A 27,583-nucleotide genomic window follows, 5' to 3' on the forward strand; every position below is an offset into this window, starting at 1 on the left:
TTTAGCATTAGATTTATAGCTAAACTAGTTGGAAACAAGCTTAAATTTTTGCTCTAGCACAGAAACATTTCTAACCACAAATTTTAGTTTAACTCCTTTTGGTGAATGGATGCGTTTAATCCATAATGCAAGCCTTATAAACAGAGCAGTCACTGGCACCACGTGGATCGGAGGCAGAGCAGAAGCATCCTCCATCAGTCCTTTTTACAGTGTAATATTAGCTTCAGGGCTTTGAAGAGCATCATCACAAAATTACTACTACTTATTTTTTAGGGGAAATGATTCCCAAAGCAGCGCAAGTGGATTTCATCTCAGGCAAAAGCTGCGTGTCAAACAAACGAGGAGTTGCTGAAGTTTCGATTCGGTTCGCCTCTTGTTTAGTGTGCGGGGAAATGTGCTCCCCTTTGTGCTCTTCAGAGACCCTGACCCACTTGTTGAGATACAAACGAAACCACTCGATTAACAATATCTCTGTGCTAAATGGAAGAATAGTCTAATTTGCTCAACAGAGAGCACCAGGCCTCGTCTAAGTGTCCAGGAGAGGAGAGGAGCAGGCTCAGCCCAACTGCCTCCACTTCAAATGAGAAGGAGATGCTTACGCATCTCTCAGGTCTCTTCACACATACTCCGTCTGTCATCCTCTTTAAAACAATACGCACAATTCTGCAACGCAATTCAAACATAAATGCGAAAGAGTTAATGTTTATTAAAAACCAGGAAAAAAAATGATAATTAAAAATAAAAATAATTCGTATGACAAACCTATAGGCAATGGAAAGCAGTTGCATAGAGGCTAGCAAGGTCATGTAGCTTCTCTGACCATCCTCTCCTCTGTGGTGTTGAAAAGGCAACGTCAGATAACGGCAGCGCACAAACCTAAAAATATCAACCCTCACTCATCCACCACCCACACTGGAATAAGAGGGCAGAGTGGGGGGGGGGGTCTGTCGGAATTATCTGCTTTTCCGGGTCTTATCTGAAGAAAGGCAGCGGATGAATGTGGCTCTATCTCTGCCGGTGTGAACGGCGCTGCTGCTGCTTTACGGAGCTTCAGTGCAGCACATGAAACCCTGCTGGGTTTGAAGCAGGAATGAAACCTGAAGTAAGTGCGGTCCCTCAAAAAAAACAACAGAGAACAGGACCTGAAGTAAGACATTTCGTGATCTTCATAAAATAATAGTCCGTGTCTTTTTTCGCCAAAAGTTTTTTTTTTTTCTTTTTCCCTTGCCTATATCATCTTCTGGCAATAAAGAGGTATTATGTTTTTTTTTTTTTGTTTTTCTTTTTCAAAAATCACTTTTGGGAAAAAAATGACTTAAACCATTATTTTATGAAGGTGCCAATATTCAACACGACAATTCAGAAAATCAGGACACTTTTTAGCAGTTATAAATTATACATAATAGTAATTATACAGAACTTGGTGACGAACAGCATTGATACAAAAAGGTCTAAGTGGTTTTGCAAGTTGCTTATCTCATACTGGATAATAAAAACTGGCAAACTCAGCTGCACATAAATATTAAGCTCTGGATTTGCTTCCAAAATGCACATGCATGTAATTTCAGGTTATTATTTGAAATTAATCGACAATATTACAAAATATTGTAGTTTCAGAACTTTTATCAGACTAAACACTAATTATCTGATGGAGAGAAAAAAAAAAACATGCATCTTGCTTGTGATTTGCACCGTCTTTCCACCTCTAAGATAATTTAAGAACAAAAACAGACACTTGAAACAATGACGCATAAACACACTGCAATCTAACTGGTCATTAAACCACAGATTTACATTTAAAGCATTGTTTTCTTTAGTTTGACAAATGTAAAGCTCAATAAATTAAACACTAAGAAGAACTGCAGACATGCAGGATTAGCCTCCTATTTGTGGACAGAATTTTTCCAGAGCAGCTTGGAATTCACAGCGAATGTAGGCCAACCATGGAGGGAAATTCATCTGGTCTCAGGAGGGATCCTCCGAAGCTTCTGGTCTATAAGAAAGGGAACAGCCTCTTTTTGAGGATGTAGAGAACCGTTGCGAAGAACAGAGCCAACGCCAAGAAGATGAGCAGCTTGTCAGTGAGCTCCCTGCGGTTGTACTTGGTGATGAGCTTCCTGCCCAGCTGAATGGTCCCAGTCATGGCTTTAAACTCCTCGTTCGTCTCTTGAATCGTTCTCGACGAGGTTGCTTGAACCAGAAATAAAAAAAACATAAACAAAAACAGCGGTGTTTATTACAATATTCTCTCTGAAAAGCAGAGCAGGATTACTTTTTGACTTTTAACAAAACCAAGGTCGCTGCGAAGTTAGCGCTAACAAGCGGTCCTTCCTTGACTGACCTAGTGTTGTTATGGAGTCTTCGCTCTGCTGAACCTGCTGGGACATCATCCGGCTGATGCTCATGAGATTCTCTGTAATGTCGCTGGCACTTTGGGCGAGGCCCTCTTTGGTCATCTTCCTGAAATCCCGAAGCAGCTCTTTAAATAAACTGAAAATCGACTTTCTTCTGAAGAGAAAGCTGCGGTTTTATGATGTTTAAGGACATCTTAAGACAGAGCAGCAGGCTGCCCGCTCACCTCTTCCTCACAGCGCCATCGGCTCCATTAAGCAGCGCCTGCTTTTCCATTTTGTCCATGGACAGTTTGCTGGCGAGGTTGGCTTTCCTCCAGGCCGTCTGGTTGCTGCAAACAAAAGATTGTGTTCGTTGAGCAGAAATGCACTCAGAAATATGACATAGCAAAGACATGGCTGGTTATCTGATAGCGATCACCTCAGCATCTGCTTTCTGTGTCCCTCTACTTGACTGAGCAAAGCCTGCTTGTCCGACTCTCTGTCTTGCTCCATCGCCATCCGTTCAAAGTCCTGATTAAACCGCAAAGCGACACGGACATTTTGCAAAACGTGTTCTCACCCGAAGCAATGTATTTTGTTTCTTTTTCTCTTGTACCAAAAATAAATAAAGACTCTCACCTGAATCCTTAATCTGAGGTTGTGAAAGTGCTTTTTCACGTCTGTGTTTATTTCTGTCAGCTTGCTCTGAGGGCCGTCGCACTCCGTAATGTCCTGTCGAGACAAGACGGATGAAGCTGCACACATCCAGTAATACGTCATGCTACGTTTCGTAAATGTTCAAAGGAGAATGGAATCCTGAGCACAGGACAGAATATTACTGTAAAAAAAATAAAGTCTAAAAAGAACCCGGACGACTGAAGAATTTAACTGGTTTCTTCATGAGAGGTGAATTTTATTCTAAAGTGAAAAAGTTTTAAGATTCCTGAAAATAAATGTATTGAATTTAAAAAGAAACAAAGACAAACACGTCTCTAAAGCGCTAAGCGTCAATGTCTGACAAACGGTATAGGAGTTTCAACAATACAACAGAGAAAAGAAATTACAAAAGTGAGAAAACTGAAAAAAAGGCTCTAGCTGTGATGAAATCAAAAATTATTTTTACTTTTATGAGTGCGAGAAAAAAAAAAATTGCGAAAATAATTAGATATTTTTTTAATTTGACCCGGATCTAAACACTCTGCAGGTTAGATGGACATTTATACCCCAAAGAAACCAGAAGTTTAAGATTTCTAAATAGAAAAGTTGAAGAAATATGAATTAAAAATTCTTTGTTCATCCATTCGTGCATTTGTTTAACATAAATTGTTAGGGTGCCGGTGACTTGTTATTACAAATTTTATTAAAATATATAATGATCAACACTTTTTTTCTTCAAAAAACAAAAACAAACATGGTTTGAGCATGTGTGGCGCTTGGCATTTAAAACACAATAAAACTCTATACTTTTTCAAACAGAACCCAGAACTGCACTCTTTTTAGATGGAGGTTATACGCCAGCATTAAAAAAATTATAATAATACAGGAACACAATGTAATCCGTCCGTTCAAGTAAATTCATCACATTTTAGCTCCACTATAATCCCCGTTTCCTTCACCTTACAAAATGCCTGTTTTAAATTCTATTAAGCTGTATGTGTAAATAATAAATAATCTGGCCAATAGTTTATTGTCGGGATCTAAAAAGAATAGCAAAGAATATATCTTAATCCCATAAATGTACTTGAAATAATGCTATTAATGATCATAATACTGCACTAGTTCAAATATATTTGCCTGTTAATGTATTCAATAGTACACAAGTCAGGGAGTATTTAATTTTCCTTTGGGATTAATAAAGTATTTCTTAATTTGAAGTTGAACCCTCTTTGTTGCTTCTTTCTATACTTTGAAGCACACCTCTTTGATAATGAGACATAAAATGCTAAATTTACACACATATGTAATCTCTATTTTTCCCCAGATTGTATGCTTCTTACACTAGTGTGAACATTTGTTTTCACTAATTTTTTCCCCCTACGCTTTGCAAATATAAGAAACGCTAACAAAACGTCACCCCGTAGGACTGACGTTACCTTTCTAGAACAATTCATGACGTAGTCGGCTGTCTTGGTATCCGTTTTTTTTTGCACCTTTTATTTGCCATATGAAAAGTAACTACCCTAAATTCCTTCAAAATTAATAGTTAAGTCGTCGAAATATGAAGTCACAAACTGCTGCTAGAAGAGACACGAGGCGTTACGTTTCTGGTTTAGCATACAGGCTAGCTGTTGTCCATGACAACCGAGAAGACTACCGTCCCCTAACATATCGCTGGAGGGTCTTACCAGAGGAAAATTCGCACCTGGATGAGAGCCTTGATTTCCAAGTCATACTTGAGTATTTCTTGCTCACACACTCGGACGTGGACATCCGAAGTCGCCATGTTGCCAACGTAGCCGGCTACAAATACGGCAAGCGGGAAGCTGCCCGTTTCATACAGCTAGTGTGTACATAAAACATAATTCTTTTTCTATACATCTAAAAGTACCTCGATCATGTTTCAAACGTTATTTTAGCCTTATTAGAATGCCGTTGCATATATAATTCAAATCAAAGAAAAAAAAAAAAACATGTCATTCTCAGAGATTTCAATTGTCAAGCTAAACCTCTTCATGGAAGTAAAAAAAACAACTACAACAAACAAACAAACTAGGAACTTAGGAATTCGTTAATTGGGACTTAAAATTTGTTGCATTCTTTAGCAGCAAGAAAACAGAAACAAGTCAAGCTTGTGTCAACCTCAAAACAATTTAATTAGACGTCACTCACACTCCTATTACACACAATGTACACAACATATAAACACAACAGCAAGTGAAGGCTGTTTTTAATTTAAGGTTCAGAAAAATCAAGTAAAATCTCTTAATTTTTTGAAGATCATTTTAAGCAAGGCACCCACGCCGACATCACTCCCAGAACTGAAGGCACAGAGTTCTTGGTTTTCGGTGAGCTGAGGAATGGTCTCCGGAAAAGGATAGCATCAGTGTCCAGGCCGTCAATGCTGTAGAAAAACAATAGGAAACAGTTTCAGAAAGAAAAGAAAAAAAAACAAACTGTTGAGCAAACATGATTTCCAAAAGGTGAGCTGATGGGGAGACATTTACCTGCAAAGTAAGGAGTTCTTGAAAGGCAAGTTAATCCCAGGCCAAATTTAGGTACCAGATGATGTCAGTGGATAGGGATGGCCCAAAGAGTGGGTTCAGTTGAGCCAGAATTGCTATCAACCAGCTGATGGAGAGCACATACAAAAAGATAACTTTTCAGCTTCCATCTGTATTGAAAGACATATTCTCAAACAGCCAATATATCATAAAAGGTAATTCAAGATTTACTCTACACAGAGCTGTTCTAGGATGAGAAGACAAGAAAACAGCTTTGCTTCTACTGCCCTCTTCTGGTCATTTGTGTGCAACATGCGAGATGAATAATCAATCTTTTAAATATCCCATACATAGTTTGTTGCACTCATGATAAATAAGTAAATGGAATATAAACCAGATAGGCTACGGAAGTTAGGTGCCCTGTGTAAATCTATTCACATTTTGTCCTGCTGCAACATGCTTCAATGTTTTTTTTAATCGGGATTTTATATGACAGACAAGACAAAGTAGTGCATTGTTGTTAAATGAAACAAAGAAAAACAAAATGCACTTAGATTTCACAAATGAAAATCTGAAGAGTGGGTCAAATATTTGTATTCTCTTGTTAATTCTCATAGTTGTAAATAAAATTTTGTTCAACCAACCGTCTGAAGTTACCCTAAATAGTCAATAGATTCTAAGCGAGCATTATTTATTCCCAGTTTAACTTGTGAAGACCAAGGAACGCACTCCTTGAACATTTAAGTGTCCTTTCAATCAGTCATCTGAAAAATGTTTTCATTTAATCTGAGAATCGGCCAACAGAGCCATAATAACTGCAGCAGGTGCAGATATCCACTGCAGAAAGACTGGAGACTTGGGCAAAAGTTCCCTGAACACACAGTCAGAGCTACAATTTGTAAAACCTTTTTAAGTCATGCGTCATTTCCCTTCTTAATCACACAATGCTTTACATTGTCCCATCACATCAAAGCCTAATAAAAATATATTCTAGTGCGTGGCTGCTTTTGTGCGACAAAATGTGAGAAATCTCTAAATGTTTTTATGAGGTGCGATAACTTTATTGATATTTTCAACTGCTTTAACTGTATTGTCAGATCTTTGATCTCGAGGAGCTTTACTGTCTAAGCAAAAGCTGAAGAATAATGCATGGTTGTAAGAATAGCAACACATCCAGACAAATGCATCCTCCTTCTGTTTCACAGTGTTAGGTTTAGATGTAATGAATAACATATAGGAGGAAGCAGAAATCCTGGATGGAAATACTCACAAGAGGTAACAGCAGACTGCAGTTAGCACCAACATTGTGACAATAACTCTGCAAGAAAAAAAGAGAAAACGTATTTTTTTCAAAAAATCTCGTGAGCCGAGGAGAAAAAAAAGGAAGCAGCAATGCACTTTTAAGAACAGCTCCCATCTTTTTTAAATATATTAAATGTGGAGTATTTATGTCTAAACGGGGTTATACCGAAAGTGTACTTACGTATGACACAATAACTTCATCATAAACAGTTACTGAAATAAAGCTGGCTACATAAACAGACTGTGAAATTAGCTTCACGTAGCTAGCCTGAAGTTTTACAAGAACTTCGCAAACTTGTGTAGCGCTTAAAAGTCAGGCCAAGAAATGAGTTTAAAATAAACCTACTTTACAAAAAAAAAAAAAACATTCTTACGGAAAAATGTCAAGAACAAACTTTCAGAAAAATGTAGCTTTCTTTATGTTGGCTCGACTTTAACCAGATGAAAGCTAATGTGAGCTAACAAACTCACCCTCTGTTCGGTCCCTTGGGGATAAACCAGGGCACAACTCCTCCAACGATTCCCCAAAACAAAGTCATCACAGACATGACGATGGCAAACCGCTGATCCGCCATTATTTAAAAACCAGGAGTGTCTGAAAGTTGAAAACGTTCAACTTAATTCAACTTCGCTACTGTGTCCAAACGATATATCCTGTGACGGGGGAACAGGCAGCACGTATCACATGACTCTGCGACAGAGGGAGGAAGTGAAGAGGCTGGAGGAGGAGCCGTCTATGTGCTGGAAAATATACCCATTTAATATTGTGCATATTTATTTTTTAGCAGGGACTAGTCCTTTAAAAAACTAGAAGTGTCCGCTGCTTATTTTGACGGGATAGGGGAAAAAACAACTTTTTAAGTAATAATTAAACTCGAGGAATTTGTGATTAATCTTAAAATTGTGTGTTGCAGTGCACAAAAAGTAGGACGGAAGTAAAACATAATGTAGTTGCAGGTTATTGTGGTTTTCTTAGCGTAATTTGCATTGACCAACGGTAAATGAATATAATCTGAAACATTACATTCATTTCTGTTTTGGACAATATTCAGTTTTTGGGAATTCAAATAAGCATTTTCTGACACCTACTGGTCACTTTGTGAAATTACACATTTACACAAAAACTGGATTTTCTTACATTTTAAATGGATAGTGGTGCATGACCTTCAGTATTTTACGTTACTTAACTTTATGCTTCAGTACTTCACTAGCATTTAAGTATTGGTTGTTTATTTGCCATTTCGTACCTTAACTTCTATAGCTGTGCATCAATGTTATCAGATTTGGGCAATAGACTTAACATATTGCTATTTTGATTTATTATTTGCAATGTTCCTGTATTTAAAATACCTTTTGGATATAAATTGATTAAAGCATAGTCTAACAAAAACATTTTTACACTAAAATGAAAATGTATTAATTATGAAAAAAGTACCACACTGGATTGGTTCAGTTTCTTACAACTGTGCTGGTTAGCAGTACACATGCTTTAAGTTGTGAATTTATCACTGGGGAAATTGAAAAAAATAGTTCAGACAGCAAAGGAAGCAACTTTGATTTCATTCTGCCTCAAGGATCTGAAAACAAAGTTATGTCTCAAAATGACTTTTGGCTCCCTCCACAATTACCCACCTCCTAACCTGAAAGACTTAATTTTACAAAACTAATATACTGATCTTCAGAGGACATAAAGGACATTGGAGCAGCCCTAAAATATTTTAACTCAGAAAATATGCAAATGTGACATGATAGGTCAAAATTCAAGTTGAGATGTTCTTTCTCACAGACTTTTGTCAGCCAGAATTTAAAATGAATGCTTCACAACATATTTTAAACAGTCACAAATCTGGACAGCCACATTTTGTGATGTCTTAATTTTGGAATATTTATATGCATGTATATATGTACACATAAAACTCCAAACAAAATGAGATCCAATTATACAGTTTATTAATAGCAAAAGATCATTTTCACTCCTGCATCTTCTCGATGGTCTCCTCCTTGTATTTGCCCTTGTCCTTCCCAACAGCGCGAGACTTGGCCTTGCGCTCAAGGATCTTCTTGCGATCCTTATCGAGCTTTAGCCTAGTGATGACCACCTGGGAAAATAAAAACATGACTTGGTAAGCATCATGTCTCACTGCAATTATTAAGAGCCCTCAGAACAACAAAATCTCTCTTGGCTGTGTATCGTCAGCAAATATGTAATTTTGAAAGTAGCATCAAAAACAATGCAAAACTTCATTTAATAACCAGAAAGAGACAGAAATATACATAAAGATTTAGAAATATACATAAAGATTTGAATAAAGTGCTCAGAAACAAAGTAACTGCAGAATTTTTTAAAGTAATGTTTCAGTGACATCAACCTGCCACTTAGTTTTTATTATTCACCATAGTTCTACACCATTTTAATTTGTTTAAACACAAAAATGTCTCGCTGTAGATAGGCACAGGCACCCTTCAGTGGCAAGGGTGTACAGAAAATGGATGGATGGACAAATATGTGTTTAGTCATTAACCATGTACTTTTAACTGGACGCAACTAAATGGAAAATAAATAGGTATTCTTTGAAGGCAGAGCTTTAGATGCAGGATCACATGGAGCACTACAAAACGCTTAAGGTGCAACTACTGAAAAATAACCTGTGATTTGTTATGCTTTCAAATACATTTTTAAGCTTTATAAATAAACATATAAAATAACAATCATAATCTATACCTATACTGTGAGCACTTCTCCACAACACCAGGAAAGGGTCAAAGGATGTGTAAACAAGTTTGTGACCCACTGATGGCAAGGTATCCCTGCTGTTCAAGGACACTTGTAGTGCAAGTTAGTCTTGAGTTTTTAAAATTTTGAAATTGTGGTTCAGCATGCAGTCCAATAACTGTGTTTAATTTGGATGCACTCATATTTACAAAGAATTTGAAAAACAGATTAAAACAATAATTTTAAAAGGACAGTTAAGATTATCTGGAAATTTGGCATTTCCACTCCTGATTTAAACAGTTAAAGAAAACTTGCTAATGTTTGACAGAGGAAGGTTTTATGCAAAATATTTATGAGTAGTCAGCAGCACATTTCACTCATCTTTGTGTCTTAATGACAAAGGAAACAGCTCTGATCTCCACTGTTAATCCACATATAATAAATACTGCTCTGGGTCAGTTCAGTGTCAATACAAACATGCACAAAGCTGTGCAACTACACACAGCAGGACAAGCTAACATGCTAACACAGTTGGATTTTGCTAGGTGTAATGAAAATCAGTCACTGACTTATGGTTTTAAGATTGTGTAATAACAATAACAATCCAAATAAATAAATAAATATAAATAACAAATAATATTTATTAAGTGGATTGTATCATACAAAAAGATAAAAGTTATATATGCACTAGATAAATTAAATAATAAAAATATTAAAGGTTTTAAATGGAAGCATTAAAAATTACACTCTATAATTCACTCAAATGTCAAGTCCACCTGATTTTTTCCTTTATTTTTTCCCCCCACACAGCCATGTAATACTAAGAGTCAAACACTAAAAGCCTCAGATTTACATAATGCACTATGGTTGTTGTCAACATGTGCAACACACGGAACCCAAATTCTTGACTTAATCCATGGCAGCAACTTCCACATAAACAGTTTTATAACACAGAAGCTTTGAACCATCCCTACAGTATCCCAGGCTAATTGAATTTGAATGCCTGAAGCAAACTAATGTCAACAATGTAAACGGAGCAAACGCTTTTTACAGTCCAATTAACGAGAGCTAACAGCAGAGTTTCTACACATTTTGTCATTTCGACTTTCCCCTGCAAGTTTGTTACACACTTGAAAACTAAAATACTAAAGGCGAAAATGTTCAACTGAAATTATCCTGTGGCACAGATGTGACTGAACAAGTTTTCCAAACTTGGAAAGTGATAGAAACAAATCCCACTCTTTAAAATTGTGTAGGAACCCTGTAATAGTTGCAATAAACTCTACATCAGTTGGACAGATTCATCCAAGCAGTTTTTCACCATTAGACAATTTTGTTATTTGAGTCCAACACAACAAAGTTCACTCTTTCCACTTGCAAATCCTTTTTGCCACATTTCTGACACGCTGAAATAATTAAACCAATGAAATACTAGACAATAGTTCTCAGTGTGACAAGCCCACACATTCAAACAACCTGTAGAGACATCATCACATGACCCTACACAGCTCACTTTTAACACTTCAAGCCGAGGACCTTCGGGTAATGTGCCTCACCTTGCTGGGATGGATGCCGACATGGACTGTGGTTCCGTTGGCCTTCTCTCTCTGCACACGCTCGATGTAGATGACATACTTCTTCCTGTAGACCTGCACCACCTTGCCGATCTGCTGCCCTTTATAGTGTCCACGGACAACCTGAGAGAAAAAGCATCACTGGCTCAGCAACACTGTGATCAAACCTCATCATCTCGACCAGAACTCTTCATCTATCGGAACCACATTACCTGCACTTCGTCGTCTTTGCGGATAGGCATGGACCTCACGTTGTATTTCTGGCGGAGCTCCTTGGACAGCGGGGAAGACATGATCTTCCTCCTGATGTGTGAGGGGGCATTGAAGTGCCTCTTGCGGTTCTTGCGACGGGAGGATGTTACAAATTGGTTAAGCTTCATGATGCTGTGGAGTGAAACAAACAGGCTATATTGTTAAACTGTAAAGCTCACATTTCCATTAGAAAACGGCACTTATAGCTCCAAGCCTCCCAAACATCTTCAGTATAAAGCCTGCAAATGATTATGGTGGCCAACATGAAGTTTATTACACATAGAAGTAGAGCAACTGTTTGCATACAAGCTAGCATAGTCCTCACAGCGTAAAGCTACATGCTAAGGCAGCTAACGGCGCTCCGAAGGTTTAACTACAAGCTAAAAAGGAAACTCGGTTATTTCATAAGGACGGAAACTTCTTAGAATTAGTTGACGCAACTCGTGGAACTATAAAACTCACAGAATTACAGTCGCTTTCACCCGAAATGAAGTCGTTCAACTACAGCGGACAGAGGCATGCGGATAGAGCCGTAGCTAGCAGGGAGAACCACATACAGTTTGTCCATATATCATAATCTACCACTAAAATTGCATCAATAATATCGGTGATTTATTAGTATTCATGTTTACATTGTGTTACTGTGTGTTCATTGCGACACAGCAACATTACATGGAGGATGGATGTTGATAACTTTGGTGAATTTCGCTGACAGGAATCCTTACCCTGCCTTTGCTCCTCTATGGCCGGCGGAAAAGAGACCTGCAATGTACTTCCGCCTACATTAGTTCAAAGTAAAGTCTCGCGAGATGTGCAGGCTCGTATAAAAAATAACGCACATAAACAAAATTAAAGACCACCTACTTCTAGTATTGACATCTGCGCTGCTTCCGTGAATATTTATAGTTATTACATTTGGGCTTGAAAGGTCATTTCAAAACTTTTCAAGTTGTTTAATTTTTACTTACATTTTTGTATTATTGCGAATTAAAGTAACTTTTAGACTCTCCACGAGATAAAGCATATTCTCCAATATGCTTTTATTCATGCCACGTTACAAGTTTGTTTAATATAAACACAATCGTCACAAGGTGGCGCCAAACCTAATTAATCTATAATCTGCTCAGCGGACAAGTTTTGTTTATGATTCATCCAGTTCATGCCGCTGTTCGTCACAGTGTGTCATATCTCACTGTTCGATCTCTGTAATCAGCTGCAGTTGGCTCTCCCCACTCTGAGCAGCTGACAAACAAACAGCAGAGGCTGCTTTCACCCACAGACCACACTGGTGCTGACTTCCTCAGCTGTCAGGACAGACGCGAACCCCTAGTGTCCTGCTTAAACAACTCGGCGTTGCTCCCCACCGGTCGGAGCGCAGCTCTACCAGATCCGGAGAGATGCTGTCATAGCCCCCCTGCACCGCCGCGGACATAACAGCCTCTTTCCCCTCCCGCACCTCCCCGGTTCGTCTCTGGCTGGGCCGTCGCGGCAGCAGTGCGGATGTGGAGCCCGCAACGCAGCGCTCTTCACCCGACGGCAAGCACCGGAGAAGATGAAATGTTTTTCCCGTTACCTCCCGTACCTCTTCCGCCCTCCGAGCACCATCCTGTCCTCCACTTGCCACACCGAAGGTAGGGTGGGACCCCTGAAAGGGGGGCTTCCACGGTTCCGTGAGTTGCTTAATAATAACATAATTGGGTGTCCCCGAGACATGCGTGTGGAGAAGTTGTACTGGCAATGCCTTTTGCAGATGTGTCATAGTGCATTAAGTTGTGTTGTGTTTCTTTTATATAACGCCAATGGGGGGAATGTAAACATTTCTGATGCAAATAACAAAAATTTCATGGAGGGTTTTTTTTCTTGATTGTGAACCTACGTGGTTACATTTCGCTGTTAACACATATTCATAGTATGTCAAGAATACAGAAACTCAGTTTGTGGAGTTGCATGACAACTACCCCCTTGGCCTCTTAACCCTTTTATCCCTCAGCCCTAGAGGCATTGGTCTGTGTGAGATTCTTAAGGTGTTATAAGCTTGGCATTTAGGCAAAAATATTAAAACAAAAATGTATAACATAAAATAATTACTTTTGTTAAAAACAGAATAATTCAGAAATATTACGATGTTACAATTAGAACTGTGCAACCTGTAGCAGTGGTACCTAAACTTTTCAGTTTGTGACTCACAAATGAACAGTGGAAAGTGGAGACTTGCGACTGCCACAGTTTGTTGAGTAACTATAGTATCTTGTTTAAACAAGAGTATGGCAGTACGAACAGCGTCAAACAGCCAGTATATTGTTTTTATCTGTAATACTAATCTTGTAAGTACAATTTTCTTGGAGTCCAAACGTTCATAGCAAGGGTCAGCAACTCCAGTCCCCGAGTGCCTCTGTTCTGCAACTTTTGGATGCATCAGTGCTCCAACACGCCTGAATCAAATAAATGGTTAATGAACAGGATTTTGGAAAACTTGCTGACACACCAAAAAGGTAATTCAACCTTTTTATTCAGGTAAAAGTGGCGATAAGCTTTCCTTTTGTCAGCTGACCTGCAGGGAAAGGGAAGATCAGTGAAGAATTACTTTTTGCCCCATACACCCAGAAACAGTCCTGATCATTTCAGTACAGTTTCTGACATCTCATTCATAGGATTTTCTTCTTTTTTTTAAGATTATTTAGCACCAGAGGTCTTTATGGACCTCATCAGATAGGAAATGTACAGAGAGAGAAGGGAGGAAGACACACAGCAAAGGTCTCTGGGTCAGGAATGAACACAGAGTGGCTGCGTTGAGGACAGTAGCCTCTTCATAGAGCGTGCTCGCTCTACCTCTACACCACGCAGTGCCCCTCATTTTATTTTTCTAAACCTTGTTTTAAGCAGTACCTGCTTTGTTTCGAGATAGCTCCTGTCCTTATTCCTGCAGTTCAGAATGTGTATTGCCCTGAAACATGACGGGGTGTTTTCCTGGAGTTACACAGACTTGTAATGTTGAAAGTCCCCACCCTGAGAGCAGAAGCTTAAATGACTTTACATTCTTGCTGGTCAATTCATCCTGCTGATTGTTCTGCCAGATGTGGCCCATGAGGGGTCTGAGTCTTTGTATAACCAGCCATTTACTAGGTCATAACATGGAGACTAAAGCATTGCATTATTTAGTTTTGGATGGTTGCCCTTCTTCCTTCCTGTGTATGCTCTGCCCTTCTGCTTCAGCCCATTGGCACAGGAAGTAAGATACTGAATACCAGTACGTTGTGGTCATACTCGAAGCCCCCCGGTATCCTGACCTATTTATGAACTGTGCGTTATATTTTCCTACAAAGAATCAAGTGCTCAGTGTATGGTTCTCAGACCATGGTAGAAGCACCACTGGAGGTGCATGGGTTGCTCTTAGTGGTACTCAGAATACATTTTGGTATTGCAAAGTAAATACAAGCAGGTTAACTATTTGTATGATTTGATGCAACATACAAAGAAATCCAAGTTATGTTTATATTACTATTTTATTTTCTCTTCTCCAAAATGATTTCCCTTTTCTATAGTTACTATTATCAAATAGATAGTGCTTAAATTCCACATATATGTAAAATAGATTACATAACGTTGGGTACCAATGTTTTTTTTTGTTTTGTTTTTAAAACTAAAATGTTTATGCCGGGTTCCTAAAGAATCAGTCTCTCTTGAGACACCTTTACAGGAACCTTGATTAATGTCTCTCCAGAAGTTTTGAAAATTCAGACTGAAAGAGAAAGAAAAAGCAGCAAAAGTTTAAAGGAAAAACTCTGAAAGATTTTTAAAAACCCTGAAGAATCATCGCTAGGGATAAGTTCAAATGACTACAAGGGTGTCTGCCGCCTTAGAAGGATGATATAAAGAAAGCAGAGCACAGTATACAATTTCAGAATAAAAAAACAATTTCAACTAATCACATCATGAAAATCAGTAAGGTACAAAGACTCAGCTTCAATGTATGTGGTGCAGTTTGACTGTTTTTAAATAGAACCCAACAAAAATAGAGTCAGACAGGTGTTTTTTTTTGCCTGTTGAGACAAAAATAATAATAATAATTAGACCAAAAGGTTTGCGTTTCCTGTATATCACCCTTGTCTGCAGAACAGCAAAGCTTGATTGGTTTTAACACATGTGGAGCTCAAGTTATCAGCTGCAACTCATTGTGCTCCGCAAACCATTTCTGAACAATCTTTGCTGAAAGGAAGCGTGCCGATCAGGACATACAGTTTCCATGAATGGATGTTCAAGGTCAGTATGGTCAATGTAACATTCATATAACGTCTATATGAATGTTATGCTACCATGTACCAACAACTAATTTCATTGGTTGCTACCATTTTATCATCTACAGTATATTATAGTAGGATTCCCACAAGAATATTGCCCGAAGCATTACTTTTCTAAACATGGTGCTGTGTGTTTTTTAGGTAAGTGAGGCACATGCACTTGCTAATCCAGGTGATGTAAAAGAAAATATGATTTATGAGACCAGGCCACCATGTTTCATATTTCCGTAGCCAAATTCTGGTGCTTACGTACCCATTGTTGGAGAGTTTTGGGTGGTGGACAGGAGTCACAGTTATTCTGTCTATCTTTTTTATGAAAGTCAGTATGAACTTCTTCAGCTATTTGATCTATAGTCGCTTTTTCTGGTAAATGGGGCCACATTGGACTGCCTTCACCCATTTCCCCTGCTTCAAACATCAACTTTAAAGACAAGATGTTCACCAGCCACCTGTTTAATAAACCCCACACCTTAGCAGCTGCTATCACGACGAGATTGGCCATTAGGTAATGCCTGAATTTGCAAAAGATAGCAGCGCAAGGATAGTTCTTCTTTTTTCAAAGTGGAATTTTATCTTTTAAAGTCAGTGTCAAATTGTTCTGATGGTGTGGAGTAATATCAGAAACGTTATCATGTTAAAGCTAGATGTTACGAAGTGAAGCTGACAAGAAACCCTTCTTTCTTGCCTCAGCCTCTGCCGTCCCCTTAACTCACTGTCTGACTCTCAATCCCTCTGTGTGTCATCAGGGATGGGTATAATAGGAGAAAGGGATAGATCACGGACCATGGATCTTAGAGCTCAGCCACAGTAACATGATCCGGCGCTGCTCTCTTTGTGCACGGCCGTTACGAAACAGTCGGAGTCAGAAAGCAAAAAGCGAGAGAGGTTTGCTGGGTCCTGTGTGCTGCAGGCTTGCAGGGTGTGATGCTGACACAGCAGATGACCCTGGAAATGTGATGAGTAAAGGAGGCACACACCGTCTCCTCTGTGCACTATTTGTTTTTTTCCACGCTAAGTCATGCAATTACTTGCGTGACCCGAGGTTACTTCGAACTGACTTTTAAAAGTCTTCTGAGGCCGGTCAGTACATTATGATAATCCTTTTTTTTTCTTGTCTGCTGTTTCCAGCTGAGCAGAGTTTACCCCAGGGAAGATGAGTGTGCATTCACCATGTTGGTGGAAAATGCATTGCATAAGCGGTGTACTAGACGCTAGACATGTGTGTGTGTATTTTCCTTTTGTTTTTCTGGGTCATTATGAGGAATATTGTGCCAGGATCACTTTGATTCACCTGGGTCCAGTCTCTGAGGGGCGCAGTATCAACTTTGTGTCAGCCTTTCCTTTGACCCAGTAAGTGTAAATAAGGTTCTAAAAAGGTTTCATCTATGTTTTGTCCTTGGTGTACTCTATTTTTTTCTTTCTCCTGTTTCACATCAATCCTGTCAGTTCTGCTGTGATGGATTAAGTCTTAAACTTTTCTGACAGCGGTTTGTGTTTGAGTCATGAAAAAACGTGGTTCCCTTAGTGACACCTCGCCATTTTTCAGGTTGCTCCCACTCCTGCGTCAGCTTCCTCGTCTTCCTACTTCCGTTTGTTGCTCTTGGTGACAGAAACCCTGCGGCCCATTATTTGTTTTAGAGAAATTTGTTCAGATTTTATCATCGCAGCTAATGACAGGGACTCGAACAAGTGTCTTCGTGCGTTGTTTCTTTAATGCACTGGGTGATTAATTTATAAAAGGAGCAGTTTGTGGCGCCGGCGCCTGGAGGCGGAGAACTTCTGTCAGGGCTCTGACAAAGCGGGCCGTGGGTTCGCTACTTACGCAGGGTTTGCATGCTGGTGTGCATGTGTTCTGTTATCATAAGTCTCGCTGTGTTGTTGTTTGCCTGACAGACAGACAACTCAGAGCTCTGAAGGCATTCCTCAGGATAGTCCCAACCTTGAACACACCGCCGGGGACAAACACTCGTGACGTACTTGACACATTTGTGCACGTGTCTGCTCTGTCTCATCTTTAACAAGCAGAACATGCTTGTTAAAGCAAAACTCCGGCAAAATTTAACCAGATAAAATTGATGATAGCATCTGGGTAACATAATGTGGTTTTTTGAACTAGCCTTGCAGTCTTATCTAATGATAAAAACCCCAATCTGCTTCACATAATAGTCTTTTTGACTAGCTGAGCAGCAGTGCAGACGTGGATTGCTGCTACTAGGATTTAATTTTGTAATAGAATTGTGTCTGGGAAAGTTGTATTGCCATAAATATGCATTTCCTCTTATGTAGGTGACCATCAAGGATAGACAGATCATCAAGAAAAGTTCTGAAAGCTCCAGTAGAATCCTGCTTTAAAAAAAATTGGGATGCTGTTCAACAGTAGTACAGAGATTGATAATACAAGGACACACAAACACTTTGGTTTCCGTCATTTTCCCTCAGAACTGCTTTGACTCTTTCTACTATAGGTTTTGAATAACCTCCCCGGAGATTTTGATCTGTATTGACCTGAAAGCATCACACAACAACTGTAGATTTGTTGGCTGTACATCCATGTTGCCAATCTTCTGTTTCACTACATCCAAAGGAAACCATGTTGGATTGAAATCAGGCAATAGTGGAGGCACAGTAAACCCAGGTTCATGTTTAGGAAACCATTTTTTACAGCCTTTGAGTTTTTGTGTGGATTGTGGACATAAAATGATGGACATTTAATAACAATATTAAAGCCTTGCACATTGTGTATTGGTTTTAAAAATGGAAGTTGATACATTGCATAAAGCACAATCCTGTCAGACATATCCAAAACACATGTCAATCCATAGTTAAATACACAGTTATAGATATTATTTTGTGTTTCAAAGTAAGATGGTGAAAAGAAGAGGAGGATCAGGAGACAGCAACCACTGCAGCAGCGCAATGTTTAAGCACCGCTAGATAGTTTTCATGGGTCGTCTTTGGTTGTGGGAGCTTTTAATCGGCAGTCAGTGAATGGAATGTGTTGCACTGAACAACAGACCATGGATTAAAGCTGAGAGATTTTTTTATTATGACTTTCAATATTTTCTATAGCAACAAGATTTTGTTTTTGCCACAAAGGTCAGTAATCATCCAGTGTCAACCTGAAGCTGAAGGGGAACCAATAAAACTATCCCCGACATCATTAAACAACCAACCTGAACCACATATGGGCTCAACATTCTGAGTAATCAAAGAAAAAAAAAAGTTTATTGTCATAACCATTTTACTGTTATTGTGACAACTTATGAGCTCCAATTTTCTGAGGTTTGGTTTCTGGCTGTCTCCCTAATGATTAGGTCCGTGGGTTCTCTCTCAGATTCAAGTCAGGACTCTGGTTGAGTCTCTCCAAAAATGTTCATCTCACTTTCAGCCTGAAGAAACAGCTTGGCACAATTAGCAGATCAGTTTCAATCGAAATCTGCTGGAAGTATACATAATTTTGTGCTCAACTGTATAACTTGACGTTCAATTCTTAGATCCATGTCGATACGAGGTACTTCATTTTGTTGAAACATTTTTTTACTTCTATCTCTATCTGCAGAACAAAAAGTAAGGTTGTGAGAAGTGTACAGATTACAGTTACATTTTTGCACCAAAGCCATCGCCGCTGTTTATGGATGTGGATGATAAAACAATTTGATTTAGGAAGCAGAGATAAAATTTTACTCCTCACAATATTACATTTTGAAAGAATAATGTGAGAACCCTTGCTGTGTCTCTTCAGGCTGATTATTCTCGGGGCGAAGTGTTTCACCGGGTGCCTAAATGTACAGATTGTGTGCAGTTATAAGCAGTGGGAATCATTCCAATAGAAACAGCTGGCACTGATCTCTAATAAAGGAGGAATGCAAACACAATGTCATGTTTAGCAAATACAAACTGAGGTCCAGGATTTGTAATGTTTACGGTCAAACATAAGTCGTGTTCTCACCTCCATTTAGCAATGACTCTGGTCAAGGTGAGTCAAATGAAGGGGAACAAATCCACCTGGAAGAATATGCTTTCAATGTAAAGTACGATTCAGAAAAGTGGTGGGGGGGGGAGGGGAAATGTAATAAAGTAATCTGCGGTGGGATAAAACAAAAATAAAAATAAAATTCCCCACCGAGGCTGATCTCAACATGATGTTCTCTCTCACAGTAAGAAGAAAACACCGCAGCATATCAATGTTTTTTTCTCACACAGCTCTCGCTCCCAATCTCACTTTACCACAAACACGTCCTGCTAGGTTTCCACATGAAAACAAGGAGAGTAAGAGTGAAAGAGAGAGAGAGAGGGAAAGAAATCGACAACGCTTACGGGTTATAGTGTTATTCCAGGCAAAGCAGCGCTGTCAGTCTCTTTCTCATTTTTTACCTTTATTGTTGTTTCACAACATGTAGGACCTGAACATATCTTTTAGCATCCTGGCCCGTAAAGTTTAACGTCAATCCGTGTGGTTTTAAACCTGGTCTGTTAAGTAAGGTCGACTTTGTCTCTGTTGGGAGCAGCAAAGCCAGACACAGAGACTCTTTATCAGGCTGAACTGCTTGGGCCTTTTGCTCTGGCCGACAAAGCTGCACAGAGACACAGCTACTACTGGGATTGGAGTAAATATAGAACAACAGGATGGGCGTCCTCTTTTTCTCAGTCCTCCCTCTGCACCCATCTGTTTCTGCTGTTTTAGAAGAGGTCTCGTTCGCATGACCTTTTGTAAAAACCAATTTTATAAGTCATTATTTTGCGGGAGAATGTCAACATTTTTCTTCCATTTTTTTGAAAAGTAAGCAAATAAATAATAAGTCATCAATATACCCTCAGGATCTGCAAGGTTGTTTTCTTCAATGAAGACATGAAGACAAAATTATTCCAATTACCCAGGCTGTGTTTGGAAGTGTTGAGAACATGGGCAGGTGCCACTCAACAGCGGGGCCCTGCTTGTATGCAATGCAGCCTTTTAAACTTATGAAGATAGATACAAACAGTGCAGCTCAGATGAAACATTAATGAGACTGTGCAGAAGCAGGGAAGAGAATATTCAGCTGATTAGAAGGACAAATCATACAGCCGATAATAAAACACGTCGTCACGCACACTTTAAACAGTGAGAGAAAAGCACAACAATTCACATTTCGGAACATTTAGTTCCCAAGTGACACCAGAACCGGTGATCTGGACCTCTCTTTTTTTTTTTCTACTTTATTCAGTCTCTCCTGCCAAGGCTTTTGTGCACAGCAAATGATAATTTATCCATTTAAATTCAGAATCTTTCCTGTCTAGGACAGGGTTATTACTGCTAGCTAAAACAGTGAGAAAACTGAGAAAGCACTTTTGTTAACTGAAATAAAGAGAAATGGCAATTAATGGGGAAAAAAATTGTAGCTAACTGGAATTATGATGTGTTTTTATGAAACTAACTGAGGCATACTGAAATTATGCATATAATATCTTTCCTTTTCGTGTTCATGGATTTATATTAATGTCCCAAACTAATGTGAAATTGAATATATCTTTTGAAAATTGCATCTTCCGTTGAGTATTCATTATGCAATCGCAATACAATACTTTGACCTTTTTGAATTCTGCACCTAAAAATTAACAAAAGTACAAACAAGCTAAAATTACTAAAACTATCCCAAAACTAAACAATATTTAACTAATAATAACTAATAAGAACTGGCAAACCCACTCTAAAAACAAATTAAAACTAACTGAATTAGATGAACAAAAAGTCACAACAAAATACCACTAAATTATGATGAAAAATCCAAAACTATTATAACCATACAGTAATTCACGGTAATGAAGGATAGGATGCTCCCTGCCCAATCCTCCAATGCGTACAGAACCATTTTAAGCTGGTTTATAATTAGCAACTTAACTGACTGGGATGAATCTGAGAAAACTCAGATTTACGCCAGAGGCCGGCAAGTTAAAAGGTGACGATGCTCACCACGGTGTGTCGCCTCCAGAATAACAATGAAAACCGAACAAGATACTCCAGGAAAACAAGGCAGGAGATGAATCAGCTGTCATTTCCTCTCGGGACAGAAAACAAACTGTTTTACAGTCTGAAACACAGCTGAACAGAGTGTTTATCTTTAAAAAGGAACAATGGCCGAGGTCCTATTAGATCTCACTTTAGGTGTCCCTTTGTATAGTTTCCCAGCATAGTTTTTAACACAGTCCTAAAAATAGTCGTTCCTTACTGCTGAGACATCAAGATATTGCCTGGCTAAAATAACCCGAGCAATAGCATTCGATATGAAGCAGGGATCACAACCGAAACACAGTTTAGAGAAGTTGTGGCTGTTGATGGAGGTTTTTATTGTTTTCACGATGTAATGTGGTGTGTCTGTCTGTGAGAAACAGGGAGAACGAGAGAGGGAAGGAGCTTCTTTTCTCCTTACGCCACACTGTGCTGAAAGCTTTTACTGTTATGTCTGAATACTGTTCTACACAGGAGACATGGCAATAGATTAATAATGTAGCCTAATACAGTCTGAGTCCACAAACTGCACCCGTACCAGCCTGCTCCTAATGTCTAATGCTGCTTTACATGCTATAAAACACTGACTCACATGAGATCACAAACTAAAGCTACGACTATTAAAGTTCTTTTTTTAATTAAGGTAACTACTTTTTTTTTTTTTTTTTTTACTGTTAGTTCCATAATTTGTGGAAATGTCCTATAAACCTATCCAAACATGGTTTGTGTCGGCCATGTTGGTGAGCCCCCGTTTTCACTTGATTATTTATTTATTTTTTACACGTTTCTGATGGTATGAAACAAAGACGATGGAAAATGCCTAACTATTAGCATAATTAAAGTCAAATAGAAATGCATTAGAACAAATGTGCTGCGGAGAAAATGGCAGAAAAAAAATGTTTGAATGCATTCTCCAGTAAACACTCACTGACAGGCATCTTCTTTTTATGAAAATGGCTGACTTTTTATTTGTTTGTTTTGCCAATTCTCGTTTATCTGTGAGAATCCTATGCTCTTCCATCTGTCCACATGTCTAGCTTTGCTGAAACTGAGATGCTGCTGTATTATAGTGGTTCATGTTTCCAGGCTTTCCACTCAGAAGACAGGCGAATCGGAGACGTCAATAAACATTTGTTACAATTGTTTCAACCCAGCTGAGACGTGTAACACCAACTCCCACCTGCAGGTGGCAGCATTTCTACTACTCCACTTCTGCTTCCGCCTGACTTCATGTCCAGATATAATCCACGAATGATTTAGTGAATAACAAAAATGAAGATATTTAAGGTCCTGAAAGGATGAATGAAGTTTGTGTATAGTCTGTCTGCCTGTTATTTTTCTCATCTTTTTATTTCTATATGTACATTTTGATAATAAGGAAAAAATATTGCAAAATTCCACGTAAATATTTCTCATGTAGCCTCAGTAAATCAGTGATAATCATGAGGTTATTGTGCGTTTTCCCCGTGACAGAAACTGCAGTGCTAGCTTCGTTACTGAGACGGTTTTTATTTTCCGGGTTCCTGTGGTTCTCCTCCGGAGCGGCTCGGCGGTTCTACCTGCAGCGTGTGCGGGTTGATGCCCAGAGTGGACGGGATGTGGCTGCACGCCGCCGGCTCATGGTTCGTCAGCGCCGCCGTCTCCATGTCGACCAGCGGCAGTTCGCCGTCCTCATCCTCTCCTCCCAGCATGCTCTCTGTCGGGACGCCCTGCGTGATGTCGGCCATGTCGACCGTCCAGCTCCGCCACGCCGTTCGCCAAATCCACGGCAGTGGACTGGAGACAGAGAGAGAGCATGAGGACAGACAGAGAAACTCTGGACAGACCAGGTGAGGTCAGAGGTCAAGCGTTCATGAGAGGAACCGGATCAAACCTGCAACATTTCCTCACATCGACCCGATTGGAGGATCGGATCCACTTCAGACTTAAAATAAAAAACCGAAGAGAGAAACTAAAAGGATCTTTAATACTTTATTAAACAGGAAATAGAAATTACGTTCATGTTAAAAAGCTTTTAAAGCTTTTAATTTCACTTTAAAAGCTTTACCTTCATCTGAGAACCAACAGGAAAATAACTCACACATCTGGCCTCTAACCAGAATCAGAACCAGGAGCATCAGAAAAAGTAAAAAGCTTCTGGTTCTGATGAGAACCAGAACCGGATCGTTCAGCTGAGACCCGGAGCAACAGAACCACCAACATTTAAACACCAAAATGATGAAACATCCGTCAGTCAGACAGAAAATCCTGATTTACAATCAATCAATCAATTCAGTAATAAATCAACAAATTTATGGTTAATAAAAACATTTATTCTAACATGATTGGACTGCAGTGAACATTAAACCCGTCCCAGCAGGCAGGTCAGGATTTTGTTTCTGTTTACCCAGCAGGTAAATCACCTGACTGGAATAAACCTGAAAACATCCAGATTTTTATTAATATGTCAGATAAAAAAAATGCAAAAAAAAATCTAAATTATTACATCTTAATTATTCTGAAGCCACCTGGTGGAGAAAAGCTCAGATCAAAACAAACAATACTAGTAATAATAATAATAATAACAATAATAATAATAATCAATGATAATAAATGTGAATTTGATTCTTCCGGTTTAAATTATTTTATCACCAGATTAAATGAGAAAATCTGATCAATGTGTGAGTGAGGAAGAGGAGGAGTGTGGAGGGGCGCAGGCTGCTCTACCTGAGCCTGCTGCTCACCTGCTGCTAGGATGGAGGAAGCAGCTGCTGAAGCCTGGAAGCAGGAAGTGACATCATCGTCTTCAGCTTCTTGGGGTCGGTTTTGGGCGGGACGTTGTTGTCTTCGTCTGAGTCCTGGAGGCCATATTTGGAGAAATGGCTGACCTGCAGGAGAAAGGGGGCGGAGTCAGATTCCCTGATGACCTGCGGGTTCTACTGGACTGGACGGGACCAGACCCACCTCGAACACCCAGAAGCCGGTCTCGGGTCGGTACTCCAGGAAGCGCTCGCCCTGCTTCCTGGGGCCTTCTCCAGCCGGCCCTCGTAGTTCATGTCGACGAGTCGCTCTGGGCTGCGGACCTGAGCGCAGCTCGTCTTAGCGTTGGGCCAGACGCCGCCCAGGGTCACCTCAGCCCGCCTGCAGACAGGAAGCAGGGTCAGGACGGGAAACACCACCAGATCAGACCGGACCGGACCAGACCGGTTTTGGCCAAAACTACTTTAAGCAAAAGAGAGGGGAGAAGACGTGGGGCAAAGGTCAACTAGATAAGCCAAATAAACCAACAGTCATTTTTTTGGACTCTGGGAGGAAGCCGGAGAGAACCCACTAATGTACTTAGAGAACATGCAAACCCCATGAAGACAGAAGAACCCAGGCAGGAATTCAGTCCAAGGCAAACATTTTATTCAAAGAAAAAAAATGTTTTAATCACACCTTAGCAGAATTTAGAGACCAATTAACTAAACAGTCTTGATTTCAGACTGTGGCAGGAAGCCGGAGTACCCGAAGAGAAACCCTTCAAACAGGAAACCTGTCAAATCTTTTTACCTTTCAATCCCTTCAATCTATGACCTCATCAGTGAGCTCACTGGACTTCCGGGGCAAGGTCTTGCTTCTGATCGTTGCTATGGAAACGTTCAGAACAGTTCTGCATGAGTCAAGCTGAAATAATGACTAAATACTTAAATATTAAGTAATATTTTTTTGTTTAACATGAAGAGATTAACAATAGATTTCTACATGATTGAATTTTTGCGTTTGTGGTTTTCCGTACCTGCTGTGGTATAAGTGGTTGTGTATTCCAACCCTGACTGGTTTCGATGGAGCAGGTGGGCGTGGGGGCGTGGCCAAGTGACCTGTAAAGCCATTGCCATATGTTTGGCTCTAGATTCCACATGTTTCGACCGAGCTGCACCAAACTTGGCATGAGTGATCCTGGTTGGATGCCTGTCTGACACCCCGCCCCCTCAGAACAGGAAGTGCCTTTTTTTTCTTGGAAAACGCTATCTCTGGCTCTCTTGACCTAATCAAGATGATTTTGTGTTGGATGACAGATAAAAATTGGTCTCACTTGCTTTAAAGCGCTAAGAGTTTTCAATGGAGGGCGTGGCCATGGCGACGCAGCGAAGTGACAGGTCACGCCGCTGCCATACGTTTGGCTCTAAATTCCAGTTTCGAGCCGAGCTGCACCAAACTTACTGGGATGGATCCTTATCCAGCCCCAGACAGGAATCCATAAGAATCATTGGTGGGCGTGGCCTAATTTATCTACAGCGCCCCCTAGAAGTTTTAAAAAAAATCAGCCCCAAGCCATGCTTCAACCCAGACTTATGAAACTTGGTACACATGTGTATCTGGTCAGGACCTACAAAAAAGTCTCTTGGAGCCATGGTCCAAACTCAACAGGAAGACAGTCATTTTGGATCAAAACTGCCATGTCCTCTTTATTATAGACGTCGCATCTGATTGAACTCGTCCTACAGCTTTTGAGATACGGACTTCAGAATCACTCAGCATAATCGTGAGGCACTGAAGGTCAAACAGTTATCACAGGATTTTTCATGTGGACGTGGCTTAGTGTCAAAGTCTGACTATTTGCCATAAAACATCAAGGTGCAATAACTTGCACATACAAAGTCAGAGCTGCATCAGACTTTCTATGTCTCATTATAGACCAGCCCTCATCACATTCACATGGTTACCTGATGACATAACCTCCGCACCACCCACTTCCAACAGGGAGTCACCTGTTTTTTCTGATTTTACACTTTGATTCATATATAAGTGACATAAATGACATGATGATGAAGTTTCTCAGAAAATACTGAAATTATTAGTTGATCCCTACTTCTTTACTGTGTGTATGATCAGATGGGATCATCTATATAAGGTTGCTAAGCAATAGATTATTTTCTAGGCTATGCCTCCTATTACATTTCATGTATGATCAAGAACTTTGTTTTCTCTGCATTTTAGAGTCACATGTAGGCTTGTCACCTTTCCAGTACATTGCTCTGAGATCTTTTTTCTAGTTAAAGCATTGAATTATGTAGTCAAGTATATAAAAAAAAATCACTTTTTAAATATAAATTGTTTTTATAAGGCATTAAATATGACTTAAACACACCAACATCATCTATAATTTTGCCTGAATATATGAATCCAAAGGTCCAGCCAGAGGCCCAGTCTGATTTAATGTGTGAATATTACAAGGTATGACAGTGAATAACATAGATCACTAAGATGTGGATCATATTGATTATGGGTAATTATTAACAAATTAGTCTCAGCCTCCTTTAATATCCTGAAACAGCAGATACATTACTAAAAAGACTTTAAACAAGTTGGTTTACAGCTGAACAGAACTTGATATTTGCTTTCATGTTGACTTTTTTCAACCATCCATTTCTGCTGTTTGTTTTGCCCAACTGCGGCTTTTTTTTCCAAGCTTTTTCTCATTGGACTTTCATAAGATTATAAAATCTGTCCATGACATCGACACCACACTGTGGGATTATGCAAAAGTGACTGACAGTCTGGCAGATCAAAAGTTATCTCAGCAGCATTGAATGACAGCAAAAGTCAAGATGATTTAATTCAGTGGACACAATCTCCATTAGAACGATAAGCTGAAACCAAAGAAAATGAGACCATTCCATATTTTCCTATCAAAAACAACTTCAGACTGCAACCCCTGCCAAAACAAATAGAGTCGCTACATTGGAGGGCTGTCCAATCAAAAATAAATCTGTAAAATTGTTTAAATTAATAGCACTGTTTTTTCCAGATCAAAAGGCAGAGAATCATTTTTATATTTGGAAATATTTCATGGCATTAAGAACAAATAAAAAAAAATCAGAACTACTACAGAACGTCCTCTGGTTTTAGGTGATTTGAGACTTGAAAAATAAAACCAAGAAGAAATAAAAATATTTTAAAAAAACCCTAAAAACATTAATTCATCAGCTGTGTAAGATAGAT

General features: G+C 39.4%; 4 protein-coding genes and 1 long non-coding RNA gene across 5 annotated transcripts in view; 1 reads left to right on the forward strand and 4 right to left on the reverse strand.

Annotated features, from left to right (window-relative positions):
* Nucleotides 1–674: 674 nt before the first annotated feature.
* Nucleotides 675–4,821, reverse strand: bnip1a (BCL2 interacting protein 1a). Its single transcript, XM_032554354.1, has 6 exons — nucleotides 4,696–4,821; nucleotides 2,973–3,065; nucleotides 2,773–2,864; nucleotides 2,579–2,683; nucleotides 2,342–2,460; nucleotides 675–2,190 (listed from the first exon to the last, which is right to left on the reverse strand). The coding sequence occupies exons 1-6, from the start codon at nucleotides 4,774–4,776 to the stop codon at nucleotides 1,994–1,996; spliced, it is 687 nt and encodes a 228-aa protein (XP_032410245.1). The 5' UTR covers nucleotides 4,777–4,821; the 3' UTR covers nucleotides 675–1,993.
* Nucleotides 4,822–5,122: 301 nt separating this feature from the next.
* Nucleotides 5,123–7,497, reverse strand: atp6v0e1 (ATPase H+ transporting V0 subunit e1). Its single transcript, XM_032554356.1, has 4 exons — nucleotides 7,268–7,497; nucleotides 6,765–6,812; nucleotides 5,498–5,621; nucleotides 5,123–5,394 (listed from the first exon to the last, which is right to left on the reverse strand). Exons 1-3 carry the CDS (start codon nucleotides 7,369–7,371, stop codon nucleotides 5,528–5,530), a joined length of 246 nt encoding a protein of 81 aa, XP_032410247.1. The 5' UTR covers nucleotides 7,372–7,497; the 3' UTR covers nucleotides 5,123–5,394; nucleotides 5,498–5,527.
* A 1,232-nt stretch (nucleotides 7,498–8,729) lies between these two features.
* rpl26 (ribosomal protein L26) lies at nucleotides 8,730–12,156 on the reverse strand. Its single transcript, XM_032554355.1, has 4 exons — nucleotides 12,061–12,156; nucleotides 11,296–11,467; nucleotides 11,066–11,206; nucleotides 8,730–8,895 (listed from the first exon to the last, which is right to left on the reverse strand). Exons 2-4 carry the CDS (start codon nucleotides 11,461–11,463, stop codon nucleotides 8,767–8,769), a joined length of 438 nt encoding a protein of 145 aa, XP_032410246.1. The 5' UTR covers nucleotides 11,464–11,467; nucleotides 12,061–12,156; the 3' UTR covers nucleotides 8,730–8,766.
* A 369-nt stretch (nucleotides 12,157–12,525) lies between these two features.
* The window catches only part of LOC116714047 (serine/threonine-protein phosphatase 2A 55 kDa regulatory subunit B beta isoform), a 55,644-nt gene continuing 40,586 nt past the window's right edge, over nucleotides 12,526–27,583 (forward strand). Inside the window, exon 1 of the mRNA XM_032554350.1 lies at nucleotides 12,526–12,966. Within this exon, the coding sequence (XP_032410241.1) occupies nucleotides 12,888–12,966 (79 nt within the window). The 5' untranslated portion in view covers nucleotides 12,526–12,887. The remainder of the gene's footprint in view (nucleotides 12,967–27,583) is intronic.
* Nucleotides 23,577–24,979, reverse strand: LOC116714052 (uncharacterized). The gene is made up of 2 exons (XR_004337984.1): nucleotides 24,563–24,979; nucleotides 23,577–24,486 (listed from the first exon to the last, which is right to left on the reverse strand). It is a non-coding gene; the product is annotated as an uncharacterized LOC116714052 (long non-coding RNA).

The sequence above is a fragment of the Xiphophorus hellerii genome, chromosome 23, assembly GCF_003331165.1.
Source record: "Xiphophorus hellerii strain 12219 chromosome 23, Xiphophorus_hellerii-4.1, whole genome shotgun sequence".
Lineage (NCBI taxonomy): Eukaryota > Metazoa > Chordata > Actinopteri > Cyprinodontiformes > Poeciliidae > Xiphophorus > Xiphophorus hellerii.

Excerpts from the sequence above, each read along its gene's own strand:
- atp6v0e1 (XM_032554356.1), bottom strand. The coding sequence starts at position 7,371 with ATGGCGGATCAGCGGTTTGCCATCGTCATGTCTGTGATGACTTTGTTT. Across the intron at positions 6,813-7,267 it reads CCCAAGGGACCGAACAGAGG|AGTTATTGTCACAATGTTGG; the intron begins GTGAGTTTGTTA and ends TTTTTCTTGCAG. Across the intron at positions 5,622-6,764 it reads GCAGTCTGCTGTTACCTCTT|CTGGTTGATAGCAATTCTGG; the intron begins GTGAGTATTTCC and ends GCTCTCCATCAG.
- bnip1a (XM_032554354.1), bottom strand. The coding sequence starts at position 4,776 with ATGGCGACTTCGGATGTCCACGTCCGAGTGTGTGAGCAAGAAATACTC. Across the intron at positions 3,066-4,695 it reads AAATCAAGGCTCTCATCCAG|GACATTACGGAGTGCGACGG; the intron begins GTGCGAATTTTC and ends TTGTCTCGACAG. Across the intron at positions 2,461-2,578 it reads GATGGCGCTGTGAGGAAGAG|GAAGATGACCAAAGAGGGCC; the intron begins GTGAGCGGGCAG and ends TCGGGATTTCAG.
- rpl26 (XM_032554355.1), bottom strand. The coding sequence starts at position 11,463 with ATGAAGCTTAACCAATTTGTAACATCCTCCCGTCGCAAGAACCGCAAG. Across the intron at positions 11,207-11,295 it reads GCAAAGACGACGAAGTGCAG|GTTGTCCGTGGACACTATAA; the intron begins GTAATGTGGTTC and ends TTTTTCTCTCAG. Across the intron at positions 8,896-11,065 it reads TCGGCATCCATCCCAGCAAG|GTGGTCATCACTAGGCTAAA; the intron begins GTGAGGCACATT and ends TTATTTTCCCAG.